Here is an 18,832-nt window from a genome sequence, read left to right on the forward strand (position 1 = left end):
TCAGTTGCAAAAAGGTTTAACATGAGCATCCATCACTGTAATAGTATGCCTATGTATATGGCATAAAAATGTATAAATAGGTCAACTAATTTATTCATGCACAAAGAACTGCACATCAACTTTTCATTTTAATGCTTTCTGTACAAATATCTTACTCAGATCTCATGATTATTGTCATCACAATTACAAATGTTTGTCCCCTAAGTCAATTAGCAAAAAAGACTAAGTACTCTTGCTCTAGTGTTTTGAAGGATTTTTAAAATGACAATGAGACGTTTACCTCGCTGACTAAAGGAAATATATTTGAAGCACTTTGCAGTGACTTGTTGAATTAAAATATAACAAGCCTCGTCTCAGCCAGCGTAGTCAGATGATGTAACCTGCCGCCCTTCATATGATGTGAGAAGGGATTAATCATTTCTTTGGAAGTCAGATTTGTGTCTTAATGAAGCAGTCGAACTTTGAACATTTCTCAGGCCTCAGGGTATTATGGCTCATGCTATACACATATTTCTTCTGCTGTCTCATGTTAATCATGGACTAGATGCAATAGCAGCATGATTTGTATGTGTTTGGTGCCATTGCACCATTTTTAACCCAGTGTGAATATTCTGGTCTCTATATAAACCACTCCTGCTCTGAATGCTAAGTAAAGGTTCACAGGTGTGGGGACAGTGCTGAGGAAATAATAGGACTGATACAGACTGGGACTCAAAGTATGATGTGATTACAGACAGAATTAAAGATGGTCACAGGAAAAAAAATGTTTTAATTGGAGCTTTTGCTTCCTGTGTTCTGGTCATCATATTTGTGGATGTCTTCTGTTCTACCCTTTCTGTTTCTGGTAGACCTTTGTTCACTACAGGACCTGACCACTCATGGCTGTATACTGAGTGCAGCAGTCAAATAAGCTTAATTTCCTGACTCTCCTAAATTGCACTTATGTAACTAATTGTGTGTGTGTGTGTGTGTGTGTGTCTGTTTGTATTTGCAGGAGAACCTGCTGCAGTCTGTGTTGCCAGTCTACATCTCCATGAAGATGAAACTGGCAATAATGGAGCGCTTGCAAGACTGTAAAGACAAAGAAGAGCAACAACGGCTCGTCAAAGATAACAACTTCAAAAGCCTCTATGTCAAGAGGCATGAAAATGTCAGGTACAACCGCAACCATCTTTGGGATCGCAATATTATTTTAAATAATAACCTCGTTGTAGAAGCCTCATTTTAGTCAAAAAATGCATTCATTGTTCTGGCAGCAGATATTTGCTGTCCAATCTGACATTTTGGAAATAAGTGTCTGTGGCCTGAATTTGCTCTGCTTATAATTATTAACACTGACAGATTTCCAGACTAAATAAAAGACTACATTTGTGTAAGCTTAAAATGAATCACTTCAGATGGATTGTGACTCACATCTAGTGTGCGTGTCTTGTAAAAGACCCGCGTTTTAAACAGTATTTTATTGTATTTATCACGTTGACTTTGAATTAGAAAGGACTTTTTTAAGTAATTAAAAGAAATGTATTGTATTTTTAATCTAAATGTAAATCCTCAGGCATCACATCTTAAAACAAACAAGGCAAGAAAAAAGCAGGGGGGAAAAAGCAATTCGAGACAAATTCTCTAAATACTGGAGATTACTATGTCTGTTTTCCGAGCAGTGACCCAAATATAGCTCTGCTTTATGAGGTTTTCATTAATTTAGCAAGTGCTGACTGATATCAGGACAGCTGAAAGCGAAATGATTTTTCTGATGCGGAAACAGGACGCCGTTCTCATCTCACGTCACTAAAAGCATTGCAGGTTTTCCTAAGAGCAAACTCAATACTCTGTAAAGGCAGTTGTTTTTTAACAATATTCTGCACGTGGACGCAAAATGAAACCGTAATGGCATTAAACACAACAAAACTAAACTATTTTCTTTTTAAGATGTTTGAAGAAATGCTTGAAGATCTATAGAGGTTTTGAATTTTGCAATCAAAGGTCCATTGTGGCATCATCTTTGCTTCCATGTTCATTTAAGGCCACTGCAAAAAGGTGTTAAATGATAGGCCGTGTCATATACAAGTCTCTATAATTACCTGAGTCAGTCCAGTAATTAGCTGTGTTCTCAGTCTCCTGAAACACCTGGCTCACTTCAGTCACGTAGTGGAAGCAGGTGCAGTATCTGTGTTCATCCGCTGGTCACTTACGGCCAGTGTTACTCAGGCCAGGCTTCAACGGTGTCAGTAATCAGCTCCACTCGGTGCATTTGCCTATATGTACACAAGCTATGAATATTTGTGGTTGTTTTTAATAGAGTTTAACAGTTCCAAATAAACTGAACCATGGGTATTCTTGGACATAGTTGATGGCTTCTTTAATAGTTCCCTTCAGTAGTCTTTTCTAAACCAGATAAAACAAATCACTTCATGCTTCGTGCAGGATTAATCACGACTGTTGACATAACCTCTAATATGGTCAGGTGATTGTATTCACTTAGCTGGTGTGAATACAGATACGTTAAGACAATGAATCCATTGCTCTCTTTTTGTTTGAATTCATGCCAAGCTTCTAGTCTTTATTTTGGTGGTGTCAGGGTCTTTAATAGGTCAGATAAGATATCAGTGTTCCTTTGTGGTTTGCTGATGGGTAGTTTTAATAATGCCTGGTCTGTGTTTCAGCATTTGAACCAAACATGCCTTTAAATCAGGTCTACTGAAGTTTAATGGGTGATAGTACAGATATTTTTGCCCGATCAATCCCGATCAGCACAGCCCATAATGGTCACAATGGATCATAATGGGCTGTGCTGAGAAAAGCTGCTGTTTTGGGGCCAAATTTGAAGGACTAAAACTGTTTGAGCTTTATGGCCATTAGTATCCTCCAGTCCACTGCACATTGGTTGATTGTTAACAGAACCTTCATGAAGTCCTTGTCAGCATCTATTGTTAATTGGTTGAGTGACGAAAGCCAATGATGAAAGACAGGATTTGTTGTTCTGCCAGTATTTGTTCTTTTTATCAGCCTGGGCATGTGAATCGCAATCACATGGGTTTGGCCCAAAGTAAGCTAAGCCTGGTGGTTTTCTTTAGGAATCTCCTCTTTTAGAATTTAAAGGATGGCTTAATTCAGTGGTTCCCAAACTTTTTTTGCTAGGCCCCCCTTTGTTTTACAAGAAAAATGTTCCCTGCCATGGAGGGGCCCCACCCTTTGGGAAGGTCTGGCTTAATTAGTGGGATTCTTGTAGTTTCTACAATCAAAACATCACCAAACAATTTGAATTTTGAGTTATTCAGTCAGGACCACTGTAGTATTAAAAAAAAAAAAAAAGTTTGACATCAGATGTGTCATTGATAAAGTCAGAAGCATGTATGCATGTAAACTTTGCCAGCTCTAAAACCTATTTTGTTTGATAAATGCTTGTTGCACATGTTGAATGGGTATTCTTTCATTACATGTGAATATTTCTGTGTTAAATGTTCGTTCACTTAATATCTTTCAGCATTCTGTATGCAGACATTGTCGGTTTCACCCGACTGGCCAGTGACTGTTCTCCCAAGGAGCTGGTCATTATGCTCAATGAACTGTTTGGCAAGTTTGACCAAATTGCCAAGGTGAGTTAAGACATTAAATAAAAATAGCTTTTATATCCAAGTGTCGAATGCCCAAAGGTTTCACAAACACAAAACTTCCATTGTTGACAAATCTCAAACACACCAATTTATTTAGCCATGCTAGCAAACATGCTAACATTTCAGCCTTGTGGAAACAAAATAGAGATCATATACTGTACATCAGCGGTCCCCGACCCCCAGGCCACGGACCAGTACCGGTCCGTGAGTCTCTTGGTGCCGGGCCGCGAGAGTTGAGGCTCGGGTGTGAAATTTATGGTTTTCAGGGTTTTTATTGGTTTTTAGAGTTATTATTTTTTTTACTACTTTTAATCATTAACTCAGTTTCCCTGGGTCTTTTCCCGTTTGTTATGAATAAATCTTCTTTTTTTGGTACTGGTACTGGTTTTATTTTGTTGTATTTATCCGCGACACCTTAAAGGCCGTGAAAATATTGTCGGACATAAACCGGTCAGTGGCGCAAAAAAGGGTGGGGAAAGCTGCTGTACATGCTGCAATCTGTCAGATGATTGGCTTAAAACAATCACATAGTAAATCACTTTCTAATCTCATATCACCCTCTTAAAAATTTGCAACAGTAAGTATAATTCTTAAAACAGAATAGTGCGTTTACAACTGAGGCTACAAGTTTCATCATAAACATTCTGTATCTTTGTATATATCATTGTTTGCATTGGTGCTTGTTCACAAATGGAAGTTTAAGATTGAACTCCTCTCTGACAAAGCTTAGAAAGATCGCCCCCTCTGGCAGGAAGAGTTACATGCTCAAGACCAATTAAATGAAGATGCTAGGGGAGCCATGTTTAACCTCATAATAGTGTTTGGCTATACCATACTCCACATTTCCAGTACAAATGGCTGTTTTATGTTCTGAAATATGTTGTTTTTGTGCTTTCTCCAGTATAAGCTTGACCACAGGGGCATTTCTGGGCCCATTTATATTCAACTTGCACTTCAGTATTTGCCTCTTAAAGCACTGTTGGCACTATAGTGAAATAATCTTCATCTCAGAAAATCAGGGTCTGACAGCTGAAAAAGGAAACACTCACTAATTAAGGTCTGACTGAGGCACTTAAGCCCTAATAGGCAAAGCTGTTTTGTGCAAAGTGGCACATTGATTGATTTATTTATTTATTTTGTGAATGACTTATCCGTTTTTCTCATTCTTTAAAGGAAAACGAATGCATGAGAATCAAGATCCTCGGAGATTGCTACTACTGTGTGTCTGGGCTGCCGGTGTCACTGCCTAAACATGCAAAGAACTGTGTCAAAATGGGTCTGGACATGTGTGAAGCCATCAAGTAAGTTTTTCTTATAACAGTCACTTTTAGCTGTTTTTAACGTACAGTTATTTTCAAGATAGATTGTGTAATGTTTAAATAACCAGGATTTATGCATTAATTATTTATGAAGAGTGTCAGTGGAAGGTATATTAAACTGCGTGGAAGATCTAAGGGGAACATTTTTACCATACAGATTAAAACACAGAAACGTATGGTAGAGATGCACTGAGACACACACACACACATACATCCTTGCAGTGTTATTGTGTTTGGAATTACTGAAAATATAGAAATAATATTAAAGAATGAAAACAAGTTTTTGTATTTCTGCAAAACTCCTTCAGGCAGGTACGAGAGGCCACAGGAGTGGATATCAACATGAGAGTTGGGGTTCACTCGGGCAACGTGCTCTGTGGTGTGATTGGACTTCGTAAGTGGCAGTTTGATGTATGGTCACATGATGTCACTCTAGCCAATCATATGGAGTCAGGAGGCCTTCCAGGGTAAGGAGCACTACCCTTTTTACCTTTTCTTGTTTCACATTTAATATCGACTCTTAAAGTTGAAGTTACCAGATTCATTTATTTATTTTTTACATTTGACCAGACGTGTCCACATAACAGAGGCGACTCTGAAGCACCTAAACAAGGCGTATGAAGTAGAAGAAGGAAACGGTCACCTCAGGGACACCTACTTAAAAGAGCTCAACGTCCAGACCTACCTAGTCATTGATCCACGGGTAAGCTTTAAGTCCATATTCCTAAAAAACACAGTTTGTGAAGGATGGAGAGAAATCTTTAGCATTTCAAATGTCTCCTCATACAGATAACTGCTGTTAGGATTTTGAATTTTACTAATAAAACAATCATGTTAATCTTGTAAATCATTTTTATATATTTCACTTTGTATTTTGCACACTGTGGGGTTTTTTAAAATTGGATGTTGCTTGCCATATGTCAAAGAACAATATGTGTTGATATTTTAAATCTTTTTTCCCCTTCCCACTATACTTTTGGGTGTTTGTTTCTCACGACCTCAGCAAACGTTTTTCCTTTTTTCTCCTTGCTGTCTCATCTTAGGTCAGATTTGTCACTATAAAGAATACTGCATAAATGTATTTTTTATTGCAATTTTCATCTCTTTTTGAGCCAATGGGATGGATTCTTTGAGCTATTAGTACATGATATTCACTATCAAATCTTTGCATGTTCATCTACATCTTAAGTCTTAAGTCATCTACATCTTAAGTCCTCCCAGAACAACCAAAAGCCCCCCAAACCTCGGGTGAATGATGGTCTGAAGATGCGAGCATCTGTGCGTATGACCCGCTACCTTGAATCCTGGGGGGCTGTCAAACCTTTCGCCCACCTGCAGAACCGAGACGGCTTCACACCAGACACGATTGTCAATGGCAAACCACGTTTCAAGGTAAGGTCGCTGGATTGTACACCATGGTTTATTTACATTATTATCAAGATGACAATGAAAGAGAATAAAGTTGTTGTTTTCTTTGTGGCTTCTTTGGGATTATCGTGAGGTTGACCATGCACACATACATGCTTGGTCAGCATGCAGCAAAGGCAATGAGTGTGTATTACGTGATTTAGCAGAAGGGGATTTTAATGTTATTTCTGAATGTGATAAGTAAAGGAAATCAAACATATCAGAAGTCAGAAAAGCTTATTTTTACTTTCAAAGCATTGAATTTTTTAAAAAGCTTTAAGAAATCAAGAGATTTAAAAATTGATTTTACATGTCTTTCATCAAAACTAAGGAATCATTGTCTTGTGAGAACATTTCCAAACCAAAATGCTATATAACTACAGTATTATCCTCATCTTTTTCAGGATATTCCTTTGCGACCGAGCTCCAAGAACCCTGAGAGGTAAGACAAATCTTCAGCTGCTCCAGTAGCTACAAAATTAATTCACACATGACTCAAACACAACATGAAACTTGACATCGACAAAAAGCTTTTTCACACATATGCACGCTGGCTTTTACAACCAACCTACTCAGTAGCATCATTATGACAACTGCCTTAAAAGAAAAGAGTTTCTGGCCAGCAAATTTTCCAGCCAGGACATTCTTATCAGTCCATAAACCCTGAAGTCTTTGCAATGTCTTTATTAATACTGTATTATGTAAGACTATATTGAAGCAGTTAGAAGCATATTATAGTTTAACATCTTGCAGATGTTACATCAATGACTATATTCAGCTATACTTATGGAGATTAACATAATACCCTAAATGTATGCATTTCTGAAAGATCTGAGATTTCAGAGTCATTTTAGATGATATCTAAAACACCAAATAGCATCTAGCTTGTTATCCTCTAGAGTAACTTGCGGTGAGCGTACAAGCAGCGTGCTGAATATGTTCTTCTGTGTGTGCTGGGCTTTTGGAAGAGGAATATGGTACCATTCTTGTTTGTTATTCTAGCTGCTCAGCAGCCCTGAAGTCCTAAGACATCTAATATTGATTTTCAGCCTTGTGCCTTGCGCACAGAGATTTCTCCCAATTCTTGGCATACTTTTATGATATTATGTACTGTAAATTATTTGACAGTCAGCATTTCACAATTTTAGGTTATTCTGCAATTGCCCATCTTTACCTCTGAGAAACATCCCCTGTTTAAGATGCTATTTTTATACCCAATCATGTTACTGACCTGTTGTCAATGAACCTAATTGCTTGCAAAATGTACCAGTTACTTTTTCAGCCTTTTGTTGCCCCATCTAAACAGTTTTGATTCGTGTTACTGCCATCACATTCAAAATGAGCTAATATTTTTCCTAAGATGGAACACCTTCTCAGTTTGGACACATGATATGATTACTTTGGGATTTCGTTCTTATTGTGGATAAACTGAGATCTGTAAATGACTGCATTCTCTTTTTACATATATTTTACAAAGCATCACGGCTCTTTTGGAACGGTGTTGTAAATAGCAGATGTAGTAGCATTAGTAGGTCACTTAATATTGTTAAGGTTCAAAATTGAGGAGGGAGAGTACAAACCACCCATGGTCCAGAAGCTCTTGGTCCAACAATGATTTTAATGAACACACGTGTGGGAAGACACTCTGTACGCAGACAGCCAGTAGTCCTCGACTTAATCAAAGCATAAACAGATATTTTATAGCATCAGGGTTTGATTTACTGACGCCCCTTCATGCGTCACAGATACATTTTATACATAGATCAGATCAACACCACCATGGCTTTTCACCCAGAAAATCATCTTCTATTTTCATGGCTGGTACTTTCCGTTCTTATCTTAAAGTGAATTGTTCCTCTTTCTTGTCGAGACATAACTAATCTCTCCTCTAAATAAATCTAACTAATGTGTGTGTGTGTGTTGACCTCACATGCTCTTTGTGTCACCTCTTCACCTACTGTCTGTGTCTCGTCCTCAAATGCTCTTTCTCAATTCACCTGTTGCACTTCTGACCTTTCACCAGGACAGAGGCTCACTGAGACTATGTGTATGTCTTCTACTAAATAAATGTTTTAACCAAGAACCTCTACTAAAACCTTAATATAAAATGATCTGATATATAAGTGTTTTGTAAGCATGTATTGCAATTCCTTCTATGGCTCCAAGTCACTTGCACAATAGATTGTCCGAACATCGCGCCGAACAAAGCTTCCGACCCCCAATTAATTGACCGAGCTCCAACTCTTTAATAAGCACAGATATGCATTGTGTATAAAATAGTCATAACTGCTTAAGGCCTTCTTAAAGCTATCTGTTACATTGTTAAAGCCTCGTCTTAGCCTGCTGCTCAAAATAACTATCTGCTTTCACTTCTGCATACAACTTCCTGTCAGCCTGCAACTCAGTCTTTCTGAAAGAGACACTGTTTAAACCTCTGAATGCAGTATCCATGCTGCAGATTATATTCTTAATGCAATGGTACTGATGACAATTATTTAACAATAGCAGTAAAATAATTTCCCTGCTCCACAATATGTAACACAGATGTCTGACGGGCAGTTTATGCTCACTGTTGTCATGCCTTGCCAAAAATGATCTAATTAATGCTTGCAAATGGTGTTGTTTTTATTTTTTGCCCTGTCTTGCACTCTTTGTTACCAGTTTTTGCTCTGATGCACAGTCAGTCTGAAGGCAGGTTGGTCTCTACAAGAATTTCAAGAATACATCAGTCTTGAAGTGTAGAGTTTCCATCTTGGAAATCAGTAGCGAGAAATTGCTGAATGTTTTTATCATTTAGGAGAAAACTCCATTGTGTCAAGCATGAGTACAAATGTTTATGGTGCTTTGCTAACACCAAAGTTCATGCCAGCTTTGACTACAACTGCCATCATCTCCTGTTAGCGTGGTGAAGCAGTTTTTTGGGGAGCTTCCCCTTTTTTCTCAGCACCAACACTTATTATTTAGGAGAAAACTGCAGTGCGTTAAGTGTGCTTCAAAAGCGAGTATAAACGTTTATAGCGCTCTGATTAGGTCACAGCTCTTGCAAGCGTAACTACACGATTAGTGTTTGTTGATTGGTACAGATTTAATATTTCTGAGACTCACAATGATTCTGTTTCATGGAAGCAAAAGTAGTGCTCGAGGATTCGATTTGACTAACAAATAGATTTTTTTTTTTTTAAAGCTGTGCTGCAGTGGTAGTTATTCCTGCAGAGGGGTAGGAGTTCTGAGCAATATGAGTAGCCCTTCCACTAGCTTTAAATAATGCATAACCAATATATTGTGGTCATAGCTTTTAATGGTTAATTCTCTCTCCCCATCTGGTGAAGGCAGAATCAAAACAGCAAAGCTACTGATCAGTGGGCAGGACACGCCTACACAAAACAGTGTGGGCTGAAGTAATGTGATTAGAAGAGATAAGTGTGATCCAAGTGCACAAGCATTCCTTCCTGAGAGTGTGTAGGTTTGCTGTATCGCGGAAACTGTCAATTTCATTCATGTATTCACAGTCCAATAAGGCTGAGGCTGTCACAGTGAAATGATCTACACGGTTTTAATGACACAACATGGTAGATTATACCGATCTCTGATTAAAACTGACAGTTGTTATTGCACTACGCTCAATTTTTATCTTAAAATGATTATAAATCCTGTGGTTTGTTTTTGTTTTGTTTTGTTTTTTTGGCTCTGCGCTGCTCTGTTGTGATCGATGTATATTTGTGTTTTACTGTTGGACCCCGACAGCTTTGATGAGTCTCTAGAAGAGGCATTCTCCTTACCCGCCCCGCCGCTCGGCAACCCTAAGTGAGTGGAGCCTTCACGGCCCGCAAGGTCCTCAGTCCTTTCAGTGCAGTAGTTCTCAGCCTTTCAGCTTATTCTCCCCAACAAATGCCTCACGTGCGCTTGCGTAAATGCAGACTACAGCGAGCTGAGTTTTACTTTAAATTATGCACTTGCCATGTTTTGTTTTGTTTTCCCAGTCCCCTGCAATCAGTTCGCTTTATGCAGATAACGAAAGAAAAGTTTTAAAGGGGACCTATTATGTGTTTTTATATATTTTTTTTATTAAAGCTGTCACTTTTTACTCATGTATGTTATTTACACATATAAAAACAGCCTTTAAAATTCCGTATGACTAAACTTCAAACACGAGGAACAAAATAAGAATTATTTAACAATTATATTGGGGTTTTTTTCTTCTTTTGCTCAGCTCACCCACTTATGTTCAGTAGTAACAGTAGGCTAAATCGTAACCATTTGTGCTCTCTCTGTGTCTTTCTTGTTGTACTGGAAATGACATATGTGACATATCTGATATCATACATTCTGTGCCACTTGGGAGAGAAGCCAGCAGCGTTGATTTGTTACTCAGTTTCATAATTAAGTGTGCAAGTTTTTCAAAATCTTGAGTGTATAATTCAGTTAGAATACTTGACAGTTGTGAGTACAAGCATAGAAGCTTCACCCACCTGCCATTCAAGCCTTCTGTTTATGAGGGGCCACCAATCAAAAGAAAGACGGCTGGAGATGGTAGGAACGTAAAACGGTGTGTACCAAACAGAGAATAACCTGAGGGGTGGCATCAAGTCCCAATATAAGATAATTAAAAAATGTTTTGAACTCATGCACAGCAACTCGAGTGTAAGAGTAAAAATTTGGACCCGGAAGTGAGCAGAATAGGTCCCCTTCAAATATTTTATATGCATTTTTATAATAATTTTTAAAAGATGATTACTCTAAGTTTGAATGTAATAATTAAAAGCAATGAAATGTTAAAAACTAGACCTCCAGGTTGAGAACTACTGTCTTAGCAGAGAACCTTGCTGTTCTAACACTAACCCGTGCAGTGGTGTAATACGTATTTTCTGACCTTTTCTAACTGCTGCCTCTTTGTAACAGGGCAACATGCGATCTCGGAAGCCCCTAACCTTTGTTAGTGGACTGACATGATCCTATTAACGCTGATCACCTACTGGGGCTTGTGTGGTAATCAGGGTTTCTGCATCTGTGTGAATGTTTCCTTCCTGATGTAGCAGGGGGTTTCCGAGCAGGAGCACGACAGAAACACACCAACCAAATCCCACTGAGATCATCTAACACACAGATCTCTGCAGCATTACCGGCACACTCCCTTTTCGTACAGTAACACTCTTGCAGGCACAACCTACGTTTCCCTTTTCTCACTAATGCTCAGAATGGCATTAACCAAGTGGCCTCCAACCACAGCTACACTGGACCAGAGTGACCCACATGCTTGATCTGGTTTTCCAGCATCTGTTCCAGTCACTCTACATGTCTCTGCGTTTGTTTGCATGCCACTTCCTTATTGTCTCTGTTTTCTGGTCCAGGAAATCCCAGAAGACTCGGTTTGATGAGGAGCTGCACAATGAGATGACCATTACCATAGACGAGCTCAGCAACAAGTAGGTCGATTTCGGTCGAATCACAATTTATGCAATATTTGTAGCATATTTGATAAAATATTGTAATGTGTTGTATTTAACAGGTTTAAAGGAATTGCACAGTGGAGGAAATCCTCTGCTGAATTGTTTCTGATTGAGGTTACATCTTGATCCTTGATGATAAGCCTGACTAATTGTTTACTCTGTTGTTTCCCTGAAATTCTGGATCGGCTGTGTGACCGTTTCTATATGCCAAGATGTTGCAGTTTATTTTTATTCAGCTACTATTGCTTGGTTGTTGGTAATGCTGGTTGTTGATACAACCAACAAAATATTAAAATCCATTAACCCAATTTAAAATTCAGCGATCTGACACCAGCCTGTGTCACAAGCTTTTACTTGAAACCAGCAGCAGCTGAGGCCCTGTGTTGGTTTACCTGCATCCTCTCATGTCAGGTGCTGATCAGAAGTGAGCACAGATGACAAATTTGTTCGCGTTTGGCTCATTTGGTTTGTGCTTTTGTGGTATAGATACCACAGTTTTGCTTAACTGGTCTGTGACAAAAATATTTGCACAAAACAAAAAGCTCATGGTGACCGTAAGAGAAACATTTTGTCACTGAATTTATACTCTGGTACATTAAAAGTGCATGCATGGATCTGATGGAGCAATAGATTACAGACAATGATTTAACTGTTATTCGAAATGTCACATTAGTAATCTAACTGTGACTGAACTTTTAGACCTTGACTGACTGTGCAGATGTTTTAGATAATTAGTGAAGTTGCTGCTTTACAGCTTCAGATATTACAGATTAAAAATAAAGCTTCTCTGAAATCGGAGGCTGCAGCTAAAACATGCATATCGTTCCAGCTGTTGCGCAATGATTTCATTTCATGAAACTGAATGGAAATGATGCACCAATTTAAAAATAATAATAATAATAAGAGCAAAACGAAAAAGGTGATACAGTTTTGTGTGTGTGTGTGTGTTTTCTACTGTAATTTATAATTATGTGTATTTTTTTTTTTTTTGTTATCAGATGTTTTTGTATATGCACAACCATGAGGATACAAAAGGTTATCTAAGTAGATTTAAGAGCAAATTAAAGCTGTGTGCAATGTCTTTGTTAATCTTAGAGGTTAAAACATGCAGATTAAGTTAAGAGCCCCCATAATGATCTGTGGTGTTCAGTAAAATTATTTGTTTATAATGAACAGAAATTATGACCTCAGTGTTTTTTCATGTTTTGAGATTTTTTTTTCTTTGCCGTTGCATCAAGTTGTTGCATCAGGTGTGATCCAACACAGAGCAGTGCAGCATGTGCCCAGTGTTCACCTTAAAAACAGTCACAATACAGAGCACCTGAAATGTAAATCTCATAGAAGGAGACTGTTAATAACTCCGATTCCACCTTCATTCCCTGCTTTTCTTCTTCCATGCCCACTTACCTCCCTTCATGTGTTGCAGGCAGTGGTACAAGTTTGAAGAGAGCGGCTTAGCTCTGTGGTTTCTGAAGAAAGATCTGGCAAAACAGGTTGGTGAGATTTAATGTTCAATATAAATGACTGCTTCATCATACTTTTACATTTTAGTCATTTTAATACTGAAAAAGAAACATAATAAGTGTCTTCCGCCTTTCTTAGTATCGAGCCCTGGATTTGCCGATGTTCAAACACTACGCCAGCTGTGCCACCTTCATCTTCCTCTGTATCTTCATCATTCAGATGTTTGTTGCAAGGAAGTGAGTATGTTTTTAGTTTTTCGGATATTTGAATATCTGTTCTTCTCATGAGTACAAACTCGGAGGAACAGTTTTTTGAGCATTTGAAAAAGGTTTTAAAGCGCACGACGAAGACGTTTTTATATTTAGAAGATGAGCTGGAGATTGATGCTATTTTGTTTTTTCATTCGTGTCTTCCTAAGGCAACAGAGACTGGCGGTGTTATTTGGAGGGCTGTTTTGTGTGCTGCTCCTGGTCCTGGCGATCTGTTACGCAGGTCACTTACAGGTTTGTCCATTGATTCACATTCAGTATCTGGTTATTTGAGTGATTTGGTACAAGATTCTTTTCAGGCCCCGTTTGTAGAAACCAGGAGAAAAAGCCTTAATGACACAACAACTCTTTCATGCATCTTTACAGTAACATCTAAAGCCAAGCTGGATGCTGGTCAAGCATCAGTGATAAATAGTTTCTCGTTTATCTAGAAACACATTTTAATATTGCATATTCTTAACACACAGGTGGTTTGTTGAAGACATTCAATTTAATTTCCTTGTGCATGGGAAGTAGAAGTTTAATGTTAAATTCTTTATAGACTTTTTTTCAACACATGATGATGATGATGATGATGATGATGATAAAGATAATTATTATTGTTATTACTTTGTAAAAAAAAAAAGTTTAATTATCCAGTAAGTACATAAATATAATCAAATCAAATTTCTATTTTTAATGTTTTATATTCGCAGCGTTTTTAAGAAAATACCAAGGGGATGGGACAAAAATGTCACAACTTTTCACATTTCTTAACTTGTCAAGATATAATACAAAATTCCTGCGTGGATCACTCCTAAATTCAAGTCCAGTGCAAATGCAGTGCTTAATTAATTAATTAGAAAAACAAACAAACAAGAAAACACAAAGATTTTAAAAATATGTTTAAAAAAATGAAAATGAAACAATGTATTAGGCAAATGTCAAACTGAATTCATGCTTCTATACCTAAATTCGGCACACTGGACTTCTCTTAGAAGTCAGAAATTAATCAAGCGTAACAATCATTGAAGTAACAATTTCAAAATTGGCATCTGAACCAAAAAATAATGTGTTTTCCCTTTTTTTCCCCTGTCTTTTTTTTATCTTATAAATTTGAAAAATCATGAATAGCGGTAATTATATATTGGCATTAAAAATATTATTTTGATTAAAGACCTTGCACATACTGGTGGATCAACCATTACAGAAACGCAAGAATTGATTTTAGTACCCTTTAGTTACCCTGCCACCAGCCCCCACCCACCCTATTGGCACAAGTAATAAAAGCATGAGTGAAAAGGACTTGTGTTTTTGTGCACACTGTGCCAGAATTAGATGATCTGAGAATGGAAACATGGCATGAAAACTATCTCCTGCATTCACTGGGCTACAGCTTACTATAGACGCCCTTCTGACTCTGCAGATGACATCTGACATTCTGTTCTGGACATGCAGTTTTTTGGTTTTCAACTCGGACAGATTCCTTTCCTTGAAAGAGCTAGCTGTGAATCACTCGTGCATGCTGTCTGCAGATAGCTGACTGTAAAAAAGTCACGTTGCTCGTACCTGTTTGATTGCATTTTGTCTTTTTTTCTCCTCACTTCACTGCAGCGCCTGTTTCCGGAGAAGCTGTCAGGTTGCCAGTGGCTGCCAGCTGTGTCAGAGGCAGTGGTTAAACGGCCGTTTGTGCGCCTCCCTCTGGCAACCATCACCACAGCGGTCATCATTATCATGGCTGTGTTCAACCTGGTGAGACTCTGCTCACATGTTGAAGGCTAAGACAGATCCATTTAGTACTCTGGTATTTCTAGCTGTGCTGTTCATAAATGTCATGCCAAGCTTCAAAGCATGTTGTCAGGTCGTTGCTTGTCAGTTGTTTATTTATTTGTTTTTCCACTCCCTGCAGTGCTTTGACCAGGCAGATAAAGACGACTACTCTTGCCTTCCCGTGAGTGATAGATTTAATCCCAGACACGATGGTGTATAAATAGCAGTATTACATTTTAGTGTAAAGTAGTGTGTATTAATTGTAGTTCTCCTAACAGTAAAAAAGAGTGTAGTGTTTTACTTGTTTGCATGCTGCTTATAAATTTGATTTAGGACATTATTTAGATTTGCTACAAGTCTAATTCCATTTTATCCCCTTTTCTGTCCCTCAGTACTCTGTCTACTGCTGCATCCTATCACTCATTGCCTGTGGAGTTTTCCTTCGGATGAGCTTTGAGCTTAAAGTGCTCTTTCTGACTGTGGCCTCTACGGCATATTACGTCATCATTATCAGAAACACGCATACATCCTTTTATGAATACAGCAAAAACCTCAGCACCAAGAAGGACCTTGAAATCTTCACAAATTTGAACTGCAGGTGAGACTGAAGGAAAAGGGTGAATCCCACAGCTTTTCGGGAAATGTATTATTTCCTGTTTTCACGCTGCTGACCTGCAAATGTATCTACGTACCTGTGGCTTGTGACCAGTGAAGTTACCGCACCGACAGCAATCACTTTTGTGTTGCTTTAACTATCTCTGTCAGATTCACTTTATGCCACAACTCACATAGGTTAGGCTGTTGTTTATTGGCTGAGTGAAGCACTGGAGACCATGAACTTTGGAGGACTTAATTCTTACTTTATTTACTCTCAGCTTTCTGAGCTCCAGCTCTCCAGCTACTGATCTCTGTGGTTGTCTCACAGGAGTTTGTTTGTTTGTTTCTGGTTTGACTGAGTTGCTGCAGTTGGGCGTTCAATTTTAGCTTTATAATCCTGTTTTGTGTACAAACTGTGTGCTGCATCAGGGACATTTGTTCTCACTATCTAGCCAAGTAGTTTCCCCCACTATTTGCCTCAGTAGGGAGACTAGTGAATTAATAAAGTTGAAAGTAAAAAAAGCAGGATTTTGATTGGTGGAATAATCTTTTTGTTTAGATTGTGATATTATCCTGGATATGGTGACAGCCTTAATGCAAACATGCAAAGGTTGCATTTTAGATTGCATCTGCTGGCATCATGTTTTCTTTATCTGAATCAGTGTATGGCTGCAGTGCAGTAATATTTATCATATAACATCAGATCTACTTCAGCCTAATAGTCAAGACCTGCGTCAGAGCAGCCAAAACATTATCAACGAGCAAATGGCTTAAATCGAGTAGTTCAGTGAGAAAGAATATGACAAGAGTCTAAAATATTATAACAATCCTCTCTAAAGCAAATTAACTGTAATTTCATAATGCAAAATAAAATCCAATAAAACAAGCTTAGTGAGTATGACAAAAGAAAAGGCACAGCAAATGTCAGGTGATGAGAAAGTGGCTCAGTGGAAACTGTTCTGATTGTAGTCTTTAAAAGATGGATGTAACCATAGTGATCTTACCAAGGAGTTTGGACTCATTTCGAAACTTTAGTGTTTTATGTTGTGTTTGTGTGTTGTTTTTTTTTTTTTTTAAATCTTATCAGAGGTTAGATTGCTACTTCTGGGGTGGTCTATCACACATCATACCATAATCTTAGTCAGACAAGTCAATAAAAATGATCTAAGGCACCAATATCTGCATACTTCTTTCTGAATACATGAATGAATTGGATTCTTAATCAGAGAATTATAGCAGAGAATTTTAGTTTACTGTTATGCCACCTTGTACTTTTAATCACTAGTGGTCAAAGTCATAACCACTGCAAGTTATTATTTTCCAAGTAAAAGTGGAGTCTGTGATTGGTCATGTTCTTGCTTGTCTTGCAGTGTAGAAATCCTGAAATGTTTAGGGCTGGTAAAACATCCCCAGTATATGAGTTGCATGTACATCACGCTTTTCCTGGTCACCATGTTCATCATCTCACTGCAGGTAAATGACAGTTTTTTGTTTGCTGAATTATTTTAAAAAACAAAAAAATTATCTCTTGTGCTGATTTTCCTCTAAACTTGCCATTCCTGTGGATTACAGAACGAGTACTGCTTCCGCCAGGACTTCCTGCTAAAGAACAAGAACCACACAGAGCAGGATGAGATCGAGACGAGAGAGAACTTGAACCGCCTGCTGCTGGAAAATGTGCTGCCGGCCCACGTAGCAGCGCTGTTTGTTGGGGAGAATAAGAAGAACGAGGTGAGATTTCCAAAGTTGATTCTAGTCCCCTGGATGCTATGAAGGACTGGTGAAGAGAGTTAAAAACAAATCATTCCCGTGAGATAACCCCCCATCATTACATACTGAAAGTGAACATGAACCAGGCGGCAATAATGTGACCAGTTATCTGAGGTCATCTTAAAAAAAGAAATAAATAATTGTTATTTCCAGCATGTGGATTTTGGGTTTTAAAAGACTCAAAGAGAGGGACCTTTGAAACATAATACTGTACACAATCAGGGTGCCAGCTGCTTACTCATCAGGTTTTCACTGACACCGAGAACAGGACACAGAAAGTTGTGCTGGACATATTTTAACCTCCTAGAACCTGGCGTAAACATATGTGGACATCACATTTTGGGACATCTAAACCAAAATACTTAATTTTTCTCTACAAGGGCCTGATATCCACTTGCGATTATACTGCCACTGTTCTATCAAAATTTGAAACAAATGTCCTCATATGTGGCTCTAATTTTTCTCAAAAACAAAAATTAGGTAAAATAAAAATCTGGTAATTCTTTGTTTTTACATTCTTTAGGTCCCAATCAGCCCAAACGGCAAAGAAAAATTAGGAGGTTAAAGTACAAAGTTCATCAGGAGTGGCTACAAGCGGAGATGCCGTTCAGTGTCTTGCTGCTTCATTGTTACACTGAGCATGAATTGCCCTTTCAGTGTTATCACAGTTAGTAGAAGTAACAGGAAGGTTTAAGTATCTAAATGTAGCAATCCCAATAATCTTCATATTTCCTTGGTGAAACAATGCGAAAATGTAAAAACATGGTGCGGGGGAAACAGCCAGCTCCTTAAGCCTCAATGTGCCAGAGGAGTGTGGGTATATAGAGGTGCTTTATACATTTCAATCATTTACTGCTTGAGTTTGATATAACCACACAACAGAACCCTTTTTAGAGCCATAATTGTGACGAAGTGAAGAATGTAGATAACTGGCTGGCATGCTACTGTCAGCTAGGGGTGGGTTTTGATAATCGATTTATCGATTAAAATCGATTCTGGCTTGGATAACGTGATATCGATTCATTAAAATCCTGAATCTATTTTTTTTTGCCCGAAATGCCAGAATCTCAGGTGAAACCTCACAAAATTTCAACAACCACCAAACAGCTAAAACAGTAAATGAGAGCAGGTACACGGATACCCAGCCCTACTATCAGTGATATGACTCTGCAGCTATCACAGAAAATCAGGAGTGG

General features: G+C 38.2%; 1 protein-coding gene across 3 annotated transcripts in view; it reads left to right on the plus strand.

Annotated features, from left to right (window-relative positions):
- adcy7 (adenylate cyclase 7) overlaps positions 1–18,832 on the plus strand; it is a 64,127-nt gene that overhangs the window by 39,520 nt on the left and 5,775 nt on the right. The window contains exons 1-18 of one of the 3 annotated variants that reach the window (XM_076875756.1): positions 645–716; positions 995–1,155; positions 3,485–3,596; positions 4,788–4,915; positions 5,242–5,400; positions 5,504–5,636; positions 6,146–6,325; positions 6,745–6,782; positions 10,085–10,144; positions 11,689–11,763; positions 13,214–13,280; positions 13,390–13,487; positions 13,670–13,754; positions 15,114–15,251; positions 15,409–15,450; positions 15,662–15,867; positions 17,237–17,339; positions 17,439–17,597. In XM_076875756.1, coding sequence (XP_076731871.1) covers positions 1,034–1,155; positions 3,485–3,596; positions 4,788–4,915; positions 5,242–5,400; positions 5,504–5,636; positions 6,146–6,325; positions 6,745–6,782; positions 10,085–10,144; positions 11,689–11,763; positions 13,214–13,280; positions 13,390–13,487; positions 13,670–13,754; positions 15,114–15,251; positions 15,409–15,450; positions 15,662–15,867; positions 17,237–17,339; positions 17,439–17,597 — 1,905 coding nt within the window. In that variant the 5' untranslated portion in view covers positions 645–716; positions 995–1,033. Of the gene's footprint in view, positions 1–644; positions 717–994; positions 1,156–3,484; positions 3,597–4,787; positions 4,916–5,241; positions 5,401–5,503; positions 5,637–6,145; positions 6,326–6,744; positions 6,783–10,084; positions 10,145–11,688; positions 11,764–13,213; positions 13,281–13,389; positions 13,488–13,669; positions 13,755–15,113; positions 15,252–15,408; positions 15,451–15,661; positions 15,868–17,236; positions 17,340–17,438; positions 17,598–18,832 lie in introns of those variants that run through there. The other 2 variants (XM_004539696.5, XM_004539697.5) reach the window with 2 other exon arrangements.

This window comes from Maylandia zebra, linkage group LG1, assembly GCF_041146795.1.
Source record: "Maylandia zebra isolate NMK-2024a linkage group LG1, Mzebra_GT3a, whole genome shotgun sequence".
Taxonomy (NCBI): domain Eukaryota; kingdom Metazoa; phylum Chordata; class Actinopteri; order Cichliformes; family Cichlidae; genus Maylandia; species Maylandia zebra.